The sequence below is a fragment of the Dipteris shenzhenensis genome, chromosome 28 (genome assembly GCF_047967505.1).
Source record: "Dipteris shenzhenensis isolate YYH24624 ecotype China chromosome 28, Dip_SZ_1.0, whole genome shotgun sequence".
Taxonomy (NCBI): Eukaryota; Viridiplantae; Streptophyta; class Polypodiopsida; order Gleicheniales; family Dipteridaceae; genus Dipteris; species Dipteris shenzhenensis.
In genome coordinates, this window is record NC_141623.1 from 32,064,208 (window position 1) to 32,082,464 (window position 18,257).

An 18,257-nucleotide genomic window follows, 5' to 3' on the forward strand; every position below is an offset into this window, starting at 1 on the left:
GAGGATGAAGGACCGCATTCAATATCCCGTGAAGCCTATACACAATCATTTTGGCAATGAGTTTGTAAACAACAGGCATCAAAGTAATAGGCCTCCAATCTGACATATGATCACACAGATGTTTTTTGGGCACAAGTTTGATTATGCCATGCTTCCAAAGGGGCAGCAAATGATTTTCTTGCCAGGCAACATTGATCATTTGCAAAAGGACATCTTTCAGATCATCCCAAAAAGAAATATAAAATTCCACCGTAAGACCATCCCAACCAGGGGACTTGTGTTTGCTGAGGTGGGACAATGCATTATCAAGTTCTGTGTCAGTAAAAGGTCTCTCCAATGTAAGTGCATCATCTAGTTCCACTATCTCAGAAACATATTGAAGAAATTCAATCCTTGCATCAGTCACTTGATTTGATGGGCAACCAGGAGCAGAGAACAATTGCTAGAAATAATTTTGGCATTCATCTTGGAGGTCAGAGAAAGAGTGCATCCAAGAGCCAGCCATCTTCCTTACCCTTAGACATGAGTTTTTCTTTCGAGTAGCATGCAGGCCCTGGAAGAAGGCTTTTGATGAGCAGCCCTTATCCATGAGAGGCTTCATTCTTGCTCTGATCTGCCATTTGTGCAATTTCCTCTGATCATTATCATTCAGTTTGATCCAAGCATGTGAAAGGGAATCATTTTCTAATTTAGAGAGAGGTCTGAAATGTGAAAATTCAGTCAATTGTTGTGCTGTCCTTTTTGCCCATTTAACCTCTTTCCTTCATTTAGTCATATGCCAGTTTCCATACTCCCTAATGACATTCTGTATACGAGAGACGAAACTGTCCCAAGCATAATCCATGTCCTCCTGGGCATGCAAAGGCAAGGGATGAATTGCAAGTCTGATCATTTGCTGGAAATATTGATGTCGGAGATAAGCCTGATTTACATGCAGTAATCTACTGGAAAGAGGTGGCAAATCATCCAGTGGCATACCAAGTTGCAGATTCATCCATAATGGGGCATGATCTGACAAGCCCAATGAGAAATCTATGAGGAGATGAGAGCTAAAATCTGCATATTGTTGTGGGTAAAACAAATACCATCTATCAAGCCTTGCCTAGTACATAGTAAATGCATTATGATGAAAAGTATATCCAGGCACTGACCCTTGGAGCAGCAGCCATAAATCTTCAGCCTACATAGAAAGAAGCATGCTGTCCCATTTCTTCCTTTCTGATGATAGCATATGAGATCTTGAAGTGGTGTTATCTCTCGGCAGAGGAGAATTGTTAAAATCTCCACAGATAAATGCATTAAATTTCCATGGATATTTGCTTAAAGAATCCCATAAAGAAGCCCTCATGGCAGAGGTCTGGGAGGCATAAACTGATGCAAACTCAAGAATATCACTATTGACATTACATTGTATGACCATCCATCTGCCACTGCTATCATTAGAGGCCAACTAAGGCTCCAGCTCATGTCTGACCATTATGCATACACCTGAGTAGGTAGTGGTACCAGCATAATATATGTCATAACCGCCAAAGTAATCATGATGCCCAGCCTTAGAGTGTTGATTATGCTCTTGCAAACAAACAACATCTGGCTGCATTTTATGTACATAATTCCAGAAAAGCCTCCACTTTGAGACATTGCAGAGGCTCTGTACATTGTATGTAAAGCACTTAAGTGTTTGATGCATGAAAGAGATATATACAGAAAGGTATAAATATGAAAACAAGATATCAGAGAGGCAAAGCCTCTGCTTGCATGGGCTGCATGCCTTCATGGTCCATGAAAGATATAACATTGTCCCCTTCTTCAGAATCACATATGGGGATGCCCTTCTTCAAAACCCCCACCCAATTTCGAAGGACAGGAGCTGAAGTGGAAGCCTGTCCTGGTGTGGGAGAAGAGGCATCCCATTGACAAGATTGAAAGGGGCGTTGCTTCAATACAACCACCTTCTTGGGCGAAAGCCATCCCTATCTGTTCCCACAGTTTCCTTCATCTTCTCTTTTTCTTTTTCTTTTTCTTTTCCTTTTCCAGCAAATGATTGCACCTGATTGATTGGTTTGGCATTCTTTGTTCCAGTTTTGTTTGCTATCTTAGCTTGCAAATTCTCATTTTTTTCCCGGGTCTAGGGAGGTAATGCATTAGGAGGGGGCTGATGAAGAACCATTGGTGGGCATTCAGAGGCTAGGTGCCCAAACTTGTGGCAGGCAAAACAAGCTCCTGCAAACACTCCCCATTTTAGTTCAAAATACTTTTTTCCCAATTGCACTCCCTCAACTTCCATTGCAATAGAAGGAGGGGTAGGTGAATCTGTGTCCCAGAGAATGCAGAACCTGTTACAGTTTACCATAGGGCGTGGAGGACAAATGACCTATCCCAATGTAGCAGCCAGGCCAGGCAATTCTTCATGCATATAGTCTAGGAAATTAACAACCTCAACCCATACAGGACAATGATGTCATATGAGATTTTGATAATCCTTGTTTGGGGACCAAGGCATAGCATGAACCATCTGCTTCCCATAAAAGAGGGGAGAAAGCTCAAGTAACCTCTGCTTGTATGAAGCATCCGATAAATGCACCTCATAAAAGCCTCTGGATGCAAAATATACTCCCTCTACAAAGCATCCTCCAAGGATGGACTTAATCCACTGTGCAACATCACTGGCTACTGGGATTCTTCCTGGAAAGAAAATTATAACCGCAGTTTGAGATAATTTCCTGAGAGGATTCACGAGGGAGGGCAATTTCAATTTGTATGTGACCTCTGGAACTGGTTTGCCCCATTCCTGTCGTGACTGCTGAAAGTCATCCTTGAGGGTATCAAACACATATTGAGCTTCCATATTAAGTTCATCATCTTGTCCTGCAGAGGCTGAGAAGAGCGGCGCTTAGCTTTTGCAGTTCTTTCTTTGTGAGCATATGTACTAACATCCGAACCTAAAGCCATGGTTGAAGGAAGACAAGGGAAGAGGGATTGTACGGAGGAGTAGAGAATCAGAAACAAGCAAGTCACAAGAGGGTACAGAGAAGCACGAGAGCTAAAACTCAAGATTGTATGGAGAGGAGCTGGTCTATATGGACAAAACCTGGCTGTACGATGGTACGGTCAGGGCTGTACGGAAAAGAGGAGCGAAGCTGTACGGAAGATGCTATATGGGAAAGGACAGATTGTACGGGCGTGGATGTACGGGAGAACACAAAAATGTACAGAGACACAAGGGGAAATGTACGGACGTACGGAAGAGAAGCTGTAGGAAAAAAGAAAAAAACAGCGATGGAGAGAGGCGGGAGCTACATGCAAAGCTGCGCAGAGGTTGGCGTAGGTGGTCGTACGGGCGTACGGAAAAGCGTATGGCTACCGTACGATTGTACGGTCAGTAAGGGCGACTGCATGGGGGCTTTGGCAAGGGTGAAACAGCAGCACCTCTCTCTCAACAATGATCTCTTGCACTCTTGTGCACACACACACACACACACACATACATGCGTGTGCAATTTGTAGCTTGTTAAGATTTTGAAATGTTCTACGCCATGGCTCTTTTATTTTCATTGGATTCATTGGCACATATTATAATGGTTTTGAGAAATTATTGTGTTTTATGCAATTTTGGTATTCTAAAGAAAAGTTTTCATGCCAATGTTCCCAAAAAAGGTTGTCACCAAAACCCATGGTTTTTATGTCTTTTCTCAAAATTCGTTGTGCAAAATGGCCATCTTTTTCAAAACAATGTAAAATTCACATTTAAAAAAATGGAATCTTTTGAAGATTCCCCTAGAGTTCTCTTTTTGAGGTTACAGTTCTCGAATTAGATATTACATTGTTCTCTTCCCATTGAGGACCAAGGTGAAGAAGAAGGAGAATATGAGTGACTCATATGTAGAGGCAAGGATATTCTCATTAACGAGATCAAAGATCCTTGGAGGGAAAATGGAGGGTCCATTCTACTAAAATGGGAGGATATCAAAATTACTGTTTCAAAAGAAACAAAGTTCTAGTGTAAATAAAGATTCATGAAACCATAACACAAAAATAATAGTGCTTCAACCATCCAAATCTTATAGTTTTCATTGTAATTTGATTTTTTGAAGGTGAGGCTCCTTCCCATACTATCATAGACTATATCTATAGATTTACCTCATGAATGTACACATGTTGTAGATTGTATCCACACATTTAGCTCGTGAATGTACACGTGTAATAGATTGTACCTACATATTTACCTCATGAACATATACACATGTCCTTTCTTATGGCAGACAAGATCTAATTCTAGCCCATAGTTGTTGTTCTCCCTTTATCAACATCTCTATCACACTTTATTTTGCTACAAATCAAGTAACATTTTTTAGTATGCTTTTGCAAATAATAAAATGAGAAATTAAATCTTCTATTTTCATTCCCTACAATCCTTTTCATCAATAATTGTGTCTTCATTTAGTAGTGAACACATAAGGTTAATCATCATTTAGTTTATGAGGTTTTAAACTTGCTTTTTCATATGCTATAATGAAACAAAAATAAATCTAAACATAACCAAATTAAAAGTAATGGGTTCCAATGTCCCCTGATAGTTTGTCTCTCAAAATAAGGAATACTCGCTTTTTTTTGCTAGTCGATTGCAAGTAGTGCTAGGCTTTAGCAGTAAATGTCAAGAGGATTATATGGGTACTTTGAGTGTGTCAATCCAAACTTAAAATGCTATGATTTTGATGTAGGTGATCATAGTAACTTTTCAAAGGGCCACCCTTGGTCTTATGCATAGAAATAATCTCATCATTGTGTTTCAAGACTTATTTCCCAATGATCCCTACACACAATGATATCTATTGTGGTTACTAGGTGAAGGACATTTGATAATTATTAAAGAGCTGACTATACCAAAGAGAATGATCATTTTAATCATGGGAAATACCCATCATTGCTATTAAAGAAGGGTTTTCTTAGTGATCTTCTATGCAACCTTTGATCTCTACATAAAGACCACTAGGCAAAGAAAAACAAATGAATGTTAAGTGAAGTAACAAAACTATAGAACCTCATTGTGATCCCTAGTTCTTCAAAGAAGATGCTTCATAGATATCAATCATCACAAAAATTTAACTATACAATGAATGGATTCTTAAATACATGAGAATTGCACAACATCTGTAATCCAAATTCTTAAATGGTACTTTATTGATTGGCATAGGTCACAGTTTAATTAGTTTAGGTTTTGAGTCCCATGCCCTTCTTGTTTTACTGACCTTTTTCTCTTGTAGTAACATAGTGCAAAAGCTTTTGGCTATTAGGTAGAGTTCCAATTGACTAATCAATAGTGTATGTTTCCTATAGTCTGTTATTGCCCTCCCTTCTCCTTGTTTTTCAATAATTAAAAAAATGTATTGAAGAAAATTTAACATCTGCACGAGATCATAGCCTAGTATTCTCAAGAGACTACCTATAATATTTGAAGGATTATCTAGTTTTATTAAGGTAATACCCTCAATTTTGATTTGGAATCAATCACCTTGAAAGCAATTTGATAGGTCCTCATGCAGACCCATAGGATTTAAGGATTACAGGCTATGGAGTTTTGCTAATACTTTGCCATATGGTGATTTTTGAACCCCTAGGGCAAAGCATCGAGGATTCAACAAAGGCCCAAGAATGAATGAGGCTCAGGTAGCACACAACAAGTAGAAGAATGGAAAACCACTTTAGGCAAAGTGAGAGGTGAGTCTTATTGCATTCACCAAGATGAATCCCAAATGACCATTACTACAATATGATGAGGCAGAACTATGGGGGTCACCACCACGATCAGGGAATTCAATGGCTATGCTAGGAGAGTGTCAATACATATGGGTACTATGATGACAGGTATAATGTGAATGGTTCTAAATGAGGGTGGGTAGTACCATCTAAAGAGTCATGTTATTAAGTTCATAGATGTTAGGAAAAATGATAAATAATGTAATTCATGGTACAATATATCATTATTTGCTCTAAAGGTATCTTAAAAGTATAGTTTGAATACATTTATTATTACAAATTTATATTTATGCTAGTATTTAAGCCAATGTTGGTGTTAAAAAACGTCCATGACCTAGCCTACTTGAGAAAGTGGATGCAAAAGTGGCCACAAGATTACAAGGCCGAGTCTATATGAGTCCTATGAAGTCAAATGAGTTAGGGATTCACTAGAAGGAAGAGAAGAAGATGGCAAAGAAGATTAGCGATGCTCTGACACAAAAAGAACCCCTTGTTGAGATAAGGGAGCCAGGAAGTCCCCAAGAACTAACAGCCGAATGGAGGAAATAGAGAATACTTAAAGACATGAATGAAGGATCGAAGAAAATGTAGAAGGCCCAATAGCATAGAATCAAATCAACACAGCCTAGGATAAATTTTGGGAGCTCAACTTGACAAGATTACAAGGCCAAGTCAATATGAGTCCTACGAAGTCAAACGAGTTAGGGATTCACTAGAAGGAAGAGAAGAAGATGGCGAAGAAGATTAGCGATGCTCTGACACAAAAAGAACCCCTTGTTGAGATAAGGGAGCCAAGAAGTCCCCAAGAACTAACGGCTGAATGGAGGAAATAGAGAGTAGTTGAAGACATGAATGAAGGATCGAAGACAATGTAGAAGGCCCAATAGCATAGAATCAAATCAACATAGCCTACGATAAATTTTGGGAGCTCAACTTGATGATCTCATCAACCAAGTAGCAAATCTCACTCCCATCATGACTGTGCAAAAATTTCCAAATCCCAACGATAAAAAAAAGACCTCTTAGATAGCCATTAACCACAAGGGTAGAGATGACCAAGCCAACAAATTGGGATGAAGAGTTATCCATGATCAATGTCAGTATTTAGAACCATACGATGAAAGGAGTGCTAATTGACGGAGGCTCAAGAGTAAGCATCATCTTGAGAAAATCCAAAGAGGATCAAGATGAGCAAATTGGAACTTTCTCTAGACAAAATTTGTATGGAGAATTAGAGGTTGGTGATTCCGATGGGGATGCTTAGGGACATATGGCTTCAAGGTCAACATAGCATACTTCACGGTCACATCATTGTGGTTAAGATGGAGAATGATTAGGGATACCCAATGGTATTGGGATGAACATGGTTAAAAGGAGCCAAGGTACTACACAATTGGGGAGGATCACCTCTATCTAACATGATGAGTAGTATTAAAAAATACCGATGGGCAGGAGGACAACCTAGAAGGAGTGCAAGCTCAAATGCTTAGACATGGATTAACCTTTCACCTCAAACTGTGCCCATAGCAACAATTGATGTGATGTCGATATCCAAAGAGATGCTGATCGAAGATGAATATACCAAGATGGCATTCCCAAAGGGCTTCATTGAAGGTGAAGAGAAACAAAGAGTAGTTCAACAAGAACTGCCATATAAATCAATCGAATCAATGGTAGACATGTAGTAGTAGCCAAATCACAAAAGGAAAACCATTAAGAAATCAAATATTGGTATGTGAGGGAAGAACTGAAGTGGATTTAAATCAATGAAGAACTTCTTGTCACTAAATTTTTTGATTCAATACCAAATTTCCTTCATTCGAGAGGCAAAGCCAATTCGTCCCAAAGTGATTGGTTGTCTTCAATCATAATTGTGCCCAAACAAAATGATAAGTCGTTGAGAGTTTGTATAAGCTACTGGAAGCGCAAAGAATACACAGTCAAAGACCCATTTCCATTGTTGTATATAGACAACATCATGGACAAAGTAGTAGGGTATGATATGTATTCATTCTTGGATGGATACAGTGGGTGCAATCAAATCACTCTAACCAAACATGATCAAGAAATATGACCTTCACCAACGAATGGGGAGCATTCTTGAGCAAGGTGATGCCCATTTGTTTCGAGCGCTTCATGGTGGAGTACGCCAATGAATTCCCAACAATAATCTTGGATTATATTTCTATCTATAGCATGAAGTAGACACACATAGAAATCCTACAAAAGGTGTCCCAGAATGGTCAAGTGATGTGCATCTCCCTCATTCTATACAAGTGTGTTTAGTGTGTTCTCACCTGAGACACACGATTTCAAGTGAAGTCATCATGACCAAGAGATCCAAAATTGATGCCATTTAAAAGATGAAAGAGGCAAATAATGTCAATAAAATTTGGTCATTTGTGTGATTCCTCAACTCCTATAAGTAGTTTATTAGAAAGTTCGTTGGCTTAGCTCAATCTCCACCAACTCACAAGGTAGGATATGAAGGTTGAGTGGAAAAAAGAATGAGAGAGAGAACAAAGTGAATAGGGTTGATGCAAATATTAGTTCAAAGATTCTCTCAATCACGGAATGAACAATGCCTGAAAAGAACAAATGGGCATTAGGTAACATAGTACTAGTCTCAAGGACGTAACTTAAGAAATGCATTAACTTCTTTTTAGGACTTAGTAAATTGTGTATAATAGATGGGTTAACTTGCCTCCAAAGGACAACAAAGCTAACAATTTATTTAAACAAGTAACCTTGTGATTCATATAGAGGTTAAAGCAAATGAACAATCAAGTTGAATGGGTGTTATAAAAAGCAATAACTACTTTAGCAATTTTTTACTTTTACTCCATAGAATACAAATGAAAGCCTATGCTATGAAAATCCACCTTAAAATAATAACAAATATAAATAAAAGGTAACAACTTGAACTAAGTAGTAGAAATAAAAAACATGCCTAGTGTAAACAAGAAGCTATGAGGCAATTCAAAATGCTTTGACAAATCAATTAGCAAAACTAGCTTCCCATTCAAATTGAGAAAGCAGTAAAATTAACGTAAGATTAACTTAAAAAAGAATTAGGCTCAACTGAACTGCAACATATAGGACCACCTCTAATCGACAAAGCACATGAAACAAACGAACAAACAAGGTCACAAAACCAGTATGGTTCTCCTTTAATAAAAGAAAGAGTACTTGAGATAGTACTTAAGAAAGGCAACCTTTAATACCCATTAACAATTGGCCTTGCTTTAATAAAAGGAAGAGTAGTTGAGCTAGTACTAAAGAAAGGCAACCTTTAATGCCCAGTAACCACCTAGGGCTAGGGTAAACAAAGTTACACAAATACTTAACACCGCAACTTCAAAAAAGTCATGTTCATTAAATACAAAGGAAAACAAACCGTCGACCTAGATTAACAAAAAAAATCCCCAACCTTTTGTAGATCCTTAGTAGGGCAAAAAACAAAGCACGCGCATGTGCACACATTCACACAAATAGACAAACAAAAAAACACCACACACTCACACACCCACCAAACATTTCTCCACACAAGCAAAAAAGACAAACTCACCATGCACAAACTGAACATGTAAAAGGCAACATCACAACTGTGAACTTACACAACTAGGCACAAATAACATGCATCCTGAACACACATGGCTAACGAGTGGAACCACACAAATTCATGCACAAGAAGCAAAAACGACAACATTCACACCCATGCAAAATAGCAACACAAGATGCAAAGAACTTACGCACCAACTCACAAGCATACAAAAACACAAAAAATACACCACATACACAAATAGCATACAATAGTGCACACCCACACACACATAGCAACATAGTGCACATAAAGAAAGGCAACCAAACAATGCAACAAACATACATGCGCTAAGCATCGAGCGCGTACACACACACACACACACACACACACACACACACACACACACACACACAATATGAAACAAGTATACTAACAAAACATAGCTACAACCCACAACTACTACACAAGCCCACAAATAAAAAGACAATGCTAGTAGCGTGAAGCTCAATTTTGTATGTGCGCGCGCATGTGTGTGTGTGTGTGTGTGTGTATGTGTGTGTGTAATAATATTGAGAATTTAACACACAATATTGAAAAAGGATGTCGAATCCTTAGGTAGTCCAGGATCTGAGGTTAGGGTCGACTTACGTGCCATTATCCAAACAAACTAGATGTTAGAACATCATAGTTACGTTTGGGTAGACAAAGTAATGCTTGTTTTCCCTGGCTTGTTCGCTTTACCTAGGAATATAGAAAACCATATGGATTCTTGAATAAGTAAAAACTTTTTAAGTCACAAGTGAAGTTTAAGTCACAAGTGGAGTAAGAAGTGAATGAGTGCATGGGTTGAGAAGGGATTAGAGGAGGTATGGGAGGATTAGTGTGCTTGGGGTAATTAAAAAGAGAGTGTAAAGGGGAGATTTCACGGGGGGTACATAAAAGAATAATTCATAGTTGGGGAAGTATGTGTGTGTGTGTGTGTGTGTGTGTGTGTAAAGAAATAAGTTTCTGTATGTGTGAGATACATTTACCAATCAAAATTATTTTTTTTTTGTGTGTGTGTGTGTGTGAGAGAGAGAGAGAGAGAGAGAGAGAGAGAGAGAGAGAGAGGACAATTGTCCATAGAATAATTTAAAGGTAATCATATATTTGGTCAGCTAATATGGCCTTCTCCCCACATTGGTTGGCCATATGTTTGCTTAGTGTGCCCTCTAATGGCTCTATCAACACACTACTAAAGAATGACTACTCACTTGAATCCTTTTGAGCTACCATACTTGAGCTTGGAATAACTATTTTCACATGTAAGCATTTATGGCATGCTTTCACTTAGGAATTTAAAAAATGTGATATTTAAGCTATCATACTCGAGAGAAAAGGACGCTGAGGTAGATCTTTTTCATGTACAATTGTACATGTCACATTACCACTTAGAATCAAGAAATGTGATTTTGTACCATTGAGATGATATGCCATTCCAATAGCTATTTTTCTCTATGAGCCATATATGAGCTACATTGCATGTTATATTTTCAATATGTAGCCTTGATATGAATCCCCATTTGTGTATCCTTTTGGGTCCACATATTCATCGAACATCTATCATCCATGTTAACCATACTTGCATAGGTAAATACATGTTATTTGAGCCTTTTAATTAGCTTAAAATTAATAACATGAGCTAGTGATACGCATGCCGCTGTCCTTTTCCATAGCTGTATTTGTGCTCTATTTTCAAAAAAAGTGAACACCCCATTGATGTGAGCTTTGTAGCATATTATCAAGTATAATATCTAGTCTTCCTTGTTTAAAAACAAGATATAATCTAATGTAGAAGGCCATTCTAGTTAAATCTATTGTTCATGTCATCGCTGCAACTCTTAATCGCATCAACCAAAAATGAAATTGATTTAATATATCAAGTGAATTGTGTATTACAAGGAATAAGGGTTCACAATCATTCTATTTGAAATAAAGAGAGATGGAAGAGATAAATGGACCATGAAGTATGCATGCACTGGCCCATGCTTGATGTGTCACTGGGGCACCTCAGTGACATCATTTGAAAACATAGAGTTTTTGCCTTGGGGATCATACCTTGTGCACAGACCCGAGGTTTTCCAGAGAATTCCCTGACAGGGAATGATGGAATGCAAGCAGGCCACATCTTCCCTCGCAGGGATAACAGGTTATCCATGAAATCTCCAGCACTTGAGGGTGAACTGTCATTTACAAAAATTTAGCGGCTGCAATATAGTGGGCCTCAAACTCACTATTGCAGGACAGCTCAACAAAATACAGCTGTTCAAGGGCAACCACGAGTGTGTGCGGACTCCTCCAGGGACCAGAAGTAAGCATCACTCTAAGCACCCATATCACCTGCCCATGTACATGACCAAACACACAGGCATGGTATCATGATCTTTATGACATGCGGGGATTGCCAGTTCAGCTTAATGGCTTAGATTTGTAGTGCATGTCAGGCCTACCACAAGGCCAGGTCAAAATTCAAATGCACATACATCACTCGTAGTTGTGTCAGATGTAACCCAATCGCGATAAGCCACCACATTGAAATACCAGTGAACACAAATAAGACACTTATGTCCAGAACCAAATAGTGGCTTGGGTTGAATATCCCCAACCTGAAATGGAGAAGCACAACACTAGAATAGTTCACTGCTCTATCTTTGATTAAGTGCAGTGCCTGCAGTCATCACAGATCAGGAGGTTGCTGATAACACATATAGGTAGCCCTTTGGGTGGATTGAGTAGGACAGTTGCCAAAGCCAGCTTCTCACTGTGCCCACATGCTTCATCTTTCTTTGAATCTTCAGACACAGCCGGTGATACAATAATGCAAAACTGGCACATAACCTTCCTCACCCACCTTCTCTGTCTCTGATCTTCACATCTTGCATGTGAACACCTGCATATATGTTAGACATCAATACATATGCTACAGCATCCTTTTCATCCAATCGCATTGCATGTTCAAAGGCTTGCTTTCCAAGCTCCAAATTGCCCCATTTTTGACAAGCACCCAAGACAGTAGTCCACACCACAGTATTAGGCTGGAAAGGCATCTTCTGCACCATCCCAACTGCCTCATCTAATTGGCCTGCACGGCCAAGGAGATCAACAATGCAAATGTGGTGCTCGATAGTTGGAATGATGCCATATATCTTTCTCATGACCTCGAAGTACTCATGGCCCTTATCCACTAGACCTGCATGACTGCATACAGTAAGAACATGAAGGAAAGTGATCCTGTCTGGATTTGAGCCTTCTCCTCTCATTCTCTCCAGCATATGGAAAACAATTTTACTTTCTCCTAGTTGGGCATATCCTGCAATTAGTATGTTCCATGAGACTAGATTTCGAACTGGCAGCTTGTCAAATACTTCCCGTGTGTTTGCAACAGAGCCACATTTGGCATACATATCAACCAAGGCATTACTAACATAAGGATCTCTTTCTAATTCATGTCTGGTAATCTCAGTATGTATTTCTCGGCCCTTGTGTATCGCTCCTATGATACCACAAGCTTTAAAGCCGCACACAAATGTGAAAGCATCTGGGGATGTCCCCTCCAGTTGCATTTGCTCGAAACTGCTTAGTGCTTCCTCACCAAGACCATGCTCAGCATATCCTCCGATAAGTATGTTCCACGAGATTACATTCCGTACCGGCAGCTTGTCAAACACTTCCTGTGCTTTAGCAAGCAAGCCACATTTTCCATACATGTCAACCAAGGTACTGCTAACAAAAGGAGCTCTTTCCAAATCCTGCCTGGCAATCTCAGCATGTATCTCTTGGCCCTTGTCTATGGCTCCCATGCTGGCACAAGCTTTCAAGCTGCATACAAATGTGGAAGCATCGGGTAAGACACCCTCCTGCTGCATCTGTTCGAAACAGTTCAGTGCTTCCTCACCAAGACCATGTTCAGCATATCCTGCAACTAGTGCAGTCCATGAAACTACATCTCGAACTGGCAGCCTGTCAAAGACGTCCTGTGCTTTTGCAAGCAATCCACATTTGGCATACATGTCCACCAAACTGCTGCCAACAAAAGGCTCTCTTTCCAGTCCTCGTCCAGCAATCTCAGCGTGTATTTCTCGTCCCTTTTCTATGGCTCCCAAACTGCCACAAGCTTTCAAGCTGCAAACAAACGTGAAGGCATCCGGAGAGATGCCCTCCAGTTGCATCTTTTCCAAACAGTGTAGTGCTTCCTCACCAAGACCATGTTCTGCACACCCTGCAATAAGTACGTTCCACGATATTACATTTCGAACTGGCAACTTGTCAAACACTTCTCGTGCTTTTGCAAGCGAGCCACATTTGGCATACATGTCAACCAAAGTGCGGCCAACAAAAGGATCTCTTTCCAATTCCTGTCCAGCAATGTCCATGTGTATTTCTTGGCCCTTGTCTAAGGCTCCTATGCTGCCACAAGCTTTCAAGCTGCAAACAAACGTGAAAGCATCCGGAGAGACACCCTCCAATTGCATCTTTTTGAAATAATCCAGTGCTTCCTCACCAAGACCACGTTCAGCATATCCTGCAATAAGTGCAGTCCATGAGACTACATCTCGAACTGGCAGCTTATCAAACACATCCTGCGCCTTGGTAAGCAAGCCACATTTAACATACATGTCTACCAAGGCACTACGAACAAAAGGTGCTATTTCCAATTCCTGTTTAGAAATCTCAGCGTGTATTTCTTGGCCTCTTTCCGCATCTTTCAGCCGTCCACAAGCCTTTAGTAGAGCCACAAACGTATGCTTGCTAGGATGTACAGAATCCTCCCCCATTCTCTGGTACAAGTTAAGGGCATGCTGTGAATCCCCACGTTCGCTATAACCCATGATGAGAGACGTCCATGAATATTCATTCCGATGAACCAACCTATTAAAGACCTGCTGAGCATCGTACATGCTTGCACATTCAACCAACATTGGGACAAGGTAGTTCCCAAGAGATTTATGAGCTTCCAGCCCAATTCTGCACACGTAGGCGTACAAACGCTTGGCATGCGCTTGATTTTTCACTTTTCTGCAATTCTGCAATACACATATAAAGCTCGTCAAGGAAGGCAGCTGCGGTATCCGTTCCAAAGAAGTGATTGCCTCCTCTAAACTCAGCATGTGCAAGTTGACTATTCTATCCCAGTTTTTGTGCTTTAGATTCATTCATGTGCCCTCGAGACCTTACATTTATGCTCTACCAAGACACGGCCTTCAAAATTTGAGAGGGCCTGACATGCTTGGGCTCTGATCATTCCTTTGGTTGCGGGCATATTTTCTTACAGATGTTCTTGACCCTTACCAGGCAGCGATTCGTGTAGTATAACTCACACCAGACTTGTCACACTATCTTATATCTTCCTTCATTGGAAACCCATACGGGTTTCCCTGTTCGAACAATCCTCTCACAGTGTCTAATATCTTCCTTCATTTGAGAAACCATGGATTTTTCTGTTACAACTCATACCACACTATCTAATATTTTGTGTCATACACATAAATGGCTCAAGTTCACTCTAAAATCTGTAACTTTCACTACAGAATGAGACACAAGCTCTTAGTCGGCCTAGCTTCAAAGGGATCATAGCAAGAAAGCCAATGCTTTAGGATACAAAGTACCAACACCCAACAAAGAAATCAGTATCCCCATTTGCAATGCAAAGGAGATTCCTTAGAAGGGCTGCAGCCCTCTCGACTAGGTGAGGCCGAGGGCTTACACTGAAGAGCTGCCGTTGTGTGGATAAAATTGTAAATATGTTTCTCACTTGTTGCATGCTGATGGGTAGGTGCATAGCTATGTACATAGCTAGTTGGTGGTGGCTTTGAGTTATGGACACTCTCATAAAAGACTCTACATTGATGTACATGTTTTCTTGAGATGGTAGATACTTCTACGAGGACTTTTGGGAGATGATGAAAAGCAGTGTGGATGCACCAAGTATTCCAGAGCAAAAGATGTCCAATGCCTTGTTTGTGTCGGTTTGGGGAGGTCATGTGTTCGGTGTTGCGTCTACTTGTCTCGTCTTCATGGAGTTTTGAGTGGAGTTCTTTTTTATATGTATCATGTTAATAATAAATGTATTTGGGGAGGAGACATTTTCTTTGTCTTAGATTGTGGGCATTGGATGGAACTTTTGGCTCATGAGGTGTGGGAAAGTTTGTGTGAATGTCTCAAGAGTTATCTATGGGCTGAAATGTATGTAACTAAGGTCCAAAATGCCATGGGGGTAATTGTGGGAATGAAAGAGTGGTAGAATGGACTTGACTACGTGGTTGGAAAATTTAGAGAAGCATGACGTGTCCCTTGCATGCAAGGTGGCCACGTGAATCTAATCTCCAAGCTTCTTGACGTGAGTTGGCAGATACGGGAGTTGGCGGCGGGCAAGAGAGTCCTGGAAGGGGATCGTGATGCACAGAGAAGCAAGACGTGAGCTCGGGGAGTTCGGGGATTCCATGGGAGGGAGGTCGACTGTTTTTTCAGAGAGCTTCCTAAATGGAGTGATGGGCTTGACGACAAAGAGGCCGCAACTCTACAGGATGTGCTTATTGGATGACTACGTATGGGCGGGAATCATAAGGATGCAGATTGGAGAGGTGGCTTGTTACGTGTGTGCAGAGCTCCTTGGCTAGCTGGGGATGACGCTACCCATGAGCTGAGTACTCCATGAATTGGAGAGGTGCCGGGAATTTGTGAGCATTGTGTGCTCTATGAAAGGAGGGCCACGTGAAGGGGACGAGAACTCCATGAGCAGAAGAGAGGGTCTAGTTGAAGGAAGCTATGGCGCTGCGTGGGGATCTTAGACGACGAGCGGGGAAGCTTGGTGCTCAATGATGATGTGTCACTGTGAGTCACATGCAGTGATGATGTGGCACTGTGCTTAGCAGGAGGTGTGCCTGTGAAGCTCTGTGCTGAGGTGGCAGGAGTGTGCACATGCAGTGTGTGCACAGTGTGCCTGGCAAGAGACTGTGCCTGCAGAGGGTCAGTGCTAAGGTGGCACTGCTGATGTGGCAAAGATGACGTGGTAGTGATGACGTGGCCTGGTGACATGGCCTGATGATGTGGCCTGGTGATGTGGCCTGGTGACCTGGCTTGATGACATGGTCTGGTGATGTGGCCTGATGACGTGGCCTGGTGACCTGGCCTGATGATGTGGCAGGTGATGTGGCAATCGGTGATGACGTGGCAGATAGGATTGACATGTGGTAGATAAGATGACATGGCGCACGGGCCACGTGTCATACTGTGGGAAGCCAGAATCTACCAAGATTCGGACGAAATCTTCCGGATTCCGTCGTCTTCTCCGTCGATGGAGGTGGCCTGTTGGGTCTCATGGCCCGTTAGAGGCACAATCGATTAGAGATCTGGAGGAGCCGTCGAAGGAGCTGCATGAAGGAGGGCCGTTTGAGACCGCACATGTCTACTAGAGTAGTCGGGCGCTTGGGCATGCCGTTGTTGTAGAGGTAGATGGAGCCGGTCATGATTGTGTAGTCGGTCATCGGAGATCAACTTTGGAGCTCGTTAACACCAGACACCATAGACTCCCTCAACCCTGAAAGTCTTCATCCCAGACAAGTTCAAAGCAAAACACATCATCCAAAAGAGGTCCTACTGGTGGCAATGGCAGATTAATCCACTCTTCCTCTTTCACATATGCTAAGACTGATACGATCATGTACCTCAGAGTATAAGATTTCTACATGTACATTATTACCAAATTCAATGCTCTACATAGACAGACCCAATTCCAGGCCGAATTCCAAGATCAAGTACATGAATATATAGTTTCCTATTTTTTCTTTTAGTATTTATATCCACTCATCAAACTCAACATCTGTACAAAGACTCATCTAGAGAATGTCTTCTGGGAGGTCTTCCATTGCTGGTAACACAACACTCTGCGGGGTAGGGGTGAGGATACGGAAGAGATTGTAGTAGTTATAAAGGCAGTATAGTGCTCTATCTTTTTTGCAATCATCTTTTTGGTGCCTCCACGGAGGAGTTCACTTCAATTTACAAGACTGGAAGAATAGATGTTCTGAGCTGTGTTGCAAGCAATGGGGAGAAATCCACATATGAGAATGATACAGTGTGAGTGGTGTGGAGAGTGTGGTCACAGGAAGGACAGATGCATTGAAGTCTAGCTATGTGTGATCCGACTTCGTGCCAGAGTGCAGAAAGCTCTGAAAGTGCTTGCCCGTAGGAAAAAGAATGCTCTTCGGATGCAGAGTGAGCTTCTTTAGTAGTGTGTTTGCTTGTTTCTTTCTAGTTTTGTTGTGGTTGAAATAGGCCAGGGTGTGGTAGTTGAAGGATTGTGAGGATGGCACAGGACTTCCTAGAGTACTGGGGGATGCCGTATGAGAATGTAGTAAGGTTCCTGGAAAAGATGGAATTTACAGCACTTATGAAAGATAGGGCAACCCCTGAGATTTTGTTTCAGATCATGAATTATTGCTTGCAGGGAGATGCAAAAGCATGGCTGTAGACTCAAGTTGCTACCTACAGGACTGCTCATCCTTAGTAGCAAAATCCTGAGTATACAGTGGTGAGAGCAACTTTCCTTGCACGGTTTGCACAAGCTAGGAGCCCTAATGAAGTTTGGAAAGAGCTGTGAAAGGTGAGGTAGGAGGAAGAGCAAGATGTCAATCAGTATCTAATCCAATTTTGGGAGGTTATGGAGTTTATGGTGTGAAGCTCTTGTTCTAGAGGTACCACCTCAAATGATCAAGCATGATTGTTTCATAGCTGGCCTAAAGCCTACACTCATATTGAAAGTGGAGCTGAAGAATCTGGATAGTTTTGAGGATGCTGTCAGAGTGGCTAGGGAGAAGGAATGGAAAGTCTAGAGATTGAGGTAGCCTAGCATCCAAGAAGAGCCTAAGAATCTGATTGGAAGTTCGGAAGTAATAAAGGCTTATGCACAGAGAGAGCC

The 18,257-nt window shown here is 41.1% G+C and overlaps 1 protein-coding gene across 2 annotated transcripts; it reads right to left on the reverse strand.

The window, feature by feature from the left end:
* Positions 1-12,013: 12,013 nt before the first annotated feature.
* LOC147883459 (pentatricopeptide repeat-containing protein At4g13650-like) lies at positions 12,014-14,782 on the reverse strand. 2 transcript variants are annotated; one of them, XM_087399907.1, is made up of 2 exons: positions 14,516-14,782; positions 12,014-14,364 (listed from the first exon to the last, which is right to left on the reverse strand). In XM_087399907.1, exon 2 carries the CDS (start codon positions 14,257-14,259, stop codon positions 12,184-12,186), a length of 2,076 nt encoding a protein of 691 aa, XP_087256033.1. In that variant the 5' UTR covers positions 14,260-14,364; positions 14,516-14,782; the 3' UTR covers positions 12,014-12,183. The 2 variants fall into 2 exon arrangements, with proteins under 2 accessions (XP_087256033.1, XP_087256032.1); XM_087399906.1 differs by having other exon boundaries at positions 12,014-14,782.
* Between the last annotated feature and the right edge of the window lie 3,475 nt (positions 14,783-18,257).

Bases quoted from the DNA above. Each gene is read 5' to 3' on its own strand.
- LOC147883459 (XM_087399906.1), bottom strand. From the start codon at position 14,493: ATGAATCTAAAGCACAAAAACTGGGATAGAATAGTCAACTTGCACATG.